This window comes from Danio rerio, chromosome 20 (genome assembly GCF_049306965.1).
Source record: "Danio rerio strain Tuebingen ecotype United States chromosome 20, GRCz12tu, whole genome shotgun sequence".
NCBI lineage: Eukaryota > Metazoa > Chordata > Actinopteri > Cypriniformes > Danionidae > Danio > Danio rerio.
In genome coordinates this window covers 32,204,300-32,207,458 of record NC_133195.1, presented here as the reverse complement: position 1 = coordinate 32,207,458, position 3,159 = coordinate 32,204,300, and the positions used below count along the sequence as shown (strand labels likewise).

The window sequence follows — 3,159 nt, the reverse complement described above, 5'->3', positions numbered from 1 at the left end:
CATGTGTTCGTGCATCATGATTCATCTAAGTTTATGAATATACAATCTTCATGAAGGAGCTCTAGAAACACAGGACCATCCCCAAAATGCTGTGAATGATGGTAGACTAAGAGGAGGCGTGGACTGCTGCATTCTCTTAAACGTCAGCGCTCAGAACAGAGCTCCATACCTTATTTTGACTCTGACTCGGAATTCTGGATCATTTGGTTCAGTCTATTTTTATCTGTAGTTTGTTATGGTGCACAAAGACCTTTGTGAACATAGCAGACGTTTAAACCACTATTAAACTGAGGTAAGTCTGCACATCAACTGAATATTTATTTGAAAAACAAACATTTTATCTTAATTAAAAAGAATTACTTATTCATATGATTTCAGAAGACAGTAGCAACTGGTTAAAATATGTAGGAAATTAGAACAAGCTTTTTTTGAGGGAGAGGGGTTGAAATGTTTATTACATATTTTTTTATTATTGTAACTTTAATATAAAAGCTGCATTATGTATTTTTTTTTCGTAAAGACAAATATGTTCAATGTATACAGTAGTCAACATTTGAAGTGGATCAAAACTTTTAATCAAAGTAATAAAATATTCAACAACACCCATTCTTATCCAATGACAACTTTAAAAGCCTATGATTCAAATGTTTACTATATATATATATATATATATATATATATATATATATATATATATATATATATATATATATATATATATAGCCTATGATTTAGTTTACATTGAATTGAAATGAATGTTCTGTTCCTTTCTCCATGTGAAAGGATGACTAAAGACGCATTAGCTGTCACTATCGTGGTCTTGTGGCTGCTCTGCAATCCGGCGAGGATCAGGGGAACCGGGGGATTTCAAGGCGCCATTCCTCACCCAAATAAATACAGTCCAAACCAGTCGGAGCAGTCACCGCAGACACCGCAGGCCGGTTCCAGGGGAATGGGACCGCCTTCAGCCGGGGACGAGGTGCTGGACTCCAGCCAGGAGGCTTTACACGTAACGGAGCGCCGGTATCTCAAACTCGACTGGTGTAAAACGCAGCCGCTGAAGCTGATGATCTACGAAGACGGATGCCAACCGCGCGCCATCATCAACCGCTTCTGCTACGGACAGTGCAACTCTTTCTACATCCCTCGACACATTTACCAAGAGGATGGCGCGTTCCAGTCGTGCTCCGTGTGCAAGCCCAAAAGTTTTACGACCGTCACTTACACGCTCTTCTGCCCCGGTCAAACTCCCAACACCAAGAAAAAGCGCGTGCGGCGTGTCAAACAGTGCCGCTGCACTTCTGTCGACTTGGATTAAACCTAAACTCACTGACTGATGTTGTTGTTGTTGGCTACATGCGTGCGTTTGTCTTGACTAACATGCTTGACATATATCATTGATATGTGTTTGTTTAGTCAAAACAACAGTCTTAATATTGTGAAGATATTCATCTGATGCAATTTAATGTACTATAAGTAGCCTGTAGTTGTAATTAGACATATTTTTATATTATTCTCCACTGTGTGGAGGAAGATTTGCACATTGATGCAAATATAGTACTCTGTGGCTAGATTTGTAAGATACATAAACGCACACATAAGGCTATATGGGTGTAAATAAGCAAGACCCAAATATACCAAGTAATGTTTTGCTGGCTTTTATATCTGTGTTGTCAAATATATGTGGTGCCATATTTACAATCTTTTTTATTCGCCTGATGAAGAAAATACAGGTGACAAATGAAATGCATGCAAACATTTTTTTTATAACAATGAACATTTTGTACAGTACTGCATTTACAAGGAACAAAATTACTGTGATTCAATGATAAATCCACATACATGTCGTCAATAAAAAAGGTGTGATGTGCTGAATAAAACAGTTATAGTTTAAAATTATATGATTGTAAATGTACATTATGTTATGTAATGACTTAATATGGCCATAAAAAATACTCAACTTTTGTTACTCAATATGCAAAATAAAGTGACTGCTTTTTTCTAAGTTGAATGCCAAGATTGCTGTCTTCAATTTGCACTATTTGAACCCTTAATTATACAAACTGGTGAAGATTATAAAGCAGAGTAAGTGAACTTGTAATACACTCTTAAAATAAAGGTGGCTTTAATGGTTCCATGAAGAACCCTTACTGACCAGACCTTTCCATTGATCAAAATGTTCTTTTAAGGCGTGAACAAATGATTTAGATTTCTAAAATGTTTTTTACACCATTAACAAAAATGGTTATTTAAAAGGTTAAACAGTTCTTTATGGAGTGGTTCCACTGGGAAAACATAATTTTGGAATCTTTATTTTTAAGGAACATTCATTTAAAAACTTCACCTCATATCTGAACCATTAGGAATATTTAGAACATACATATCCAAGTGAGCTAAAAGATTATTGTATCATACACACAATCCACACTGACAGACAGGCAGTCATCCTGCAACTTTCAGGCTGGAGAAAAGTGTCCCACAAGCTGGTGCACTTCATTCTGACCTTGCCAAAAATCAGCTGGGTCTTCAATACAAGCCTTTTTGGAAACAGTTAGCTGGTGGTCAGACTTGCTTCTTTCATACGCAGTCTCTCTTTCTGTCATTAAACACACACATCAATTGACATAGTTATTCAAAACAAACAGCTATGCTTGCATTATGTGCAATAGAGTTTGGAGTCTGGGCTGACAGAAAAAGCTTATTCATGAAAGTACAATGGTGACTAGTGTTTAAGTGCTTATCAATCTGCCACCCACACTTCTCTTACTCTTACCAGTCCATTCGCATGTGCTCTTCTCGTCTCAATCTTCTTCTCTGCTGTCATGTTGCGAACTGACTGTTGGGCTTCTTTAAGTCTGAAGTTAAAAAGAGTGTAGTTTATTTGACCATAATGTTACAATCCCAGCAAGTTTTTATATCATTCATGAATAAACCCGTATACACTGCAAAACGGTCACCTTAATGAAATGAAAGGAGCTTAGTTAACTGAAAATTGACTGAAAGTTAATTCTACTTATTCGAAAAGAGTTTTGAACTCAGTGTTAAAGTTAATGGGTTAATTAAATACCTCATTACCTCAACTTAAATGGAGTAAGTTCACAGCACTCAAATAGTTTATTTTTTTTTTTACTCAAATGGTTAGTAGCAATCGGTTTCCTC

General features: G+C 36.3%; 2 protein-coding genes across 4 annotated transcripts in view; one reads left to right on the top strand and one right to left on the bottom strand.

The window, feature by feature from the left end:
* The first annotated feature begins 186 nt into the window (after positions 1-186).
* Positions 187-2,017, top strand: grem1a (gremlin 1a, DAN family BMP antagonist). Its single transcript, NM_212852.3, is given in 2 exon segments — positions 187-292; positions 784-2,017. A coding segment is annotated over 1 exon segment (534 nt). The 5' UTR covers positions 187-292; position 784; the 3' UTR covers positions 1,319-2,017.
* fmn1 (formin 1) overlaps positions 1,643-3,159 on the bottom strand; it is a 43,806-nt gene continuing 42,289 nt past the window's right edge. For all 3 annotated transcript variants that reach the window (XM_073933354.1, XM_073933353.1, XM_073933355.1), the window contains 2 exons: positions 2,774-2,855; positions 1,643-2,596 (listed from right to left, as the gene is read on the bottom strand). In XM_073933354.1, the coding sequence (XP_073789455.1) occupies positions 2,552-2,596; positions 2,774-2,855 (127 nt within the window). In that variant the 3' untranslated portion in view covers positions 1,643-2,551. The remainder of the gene's footprint in view (positions 2,597-2,773; positions 2,856-3,159) is intronic.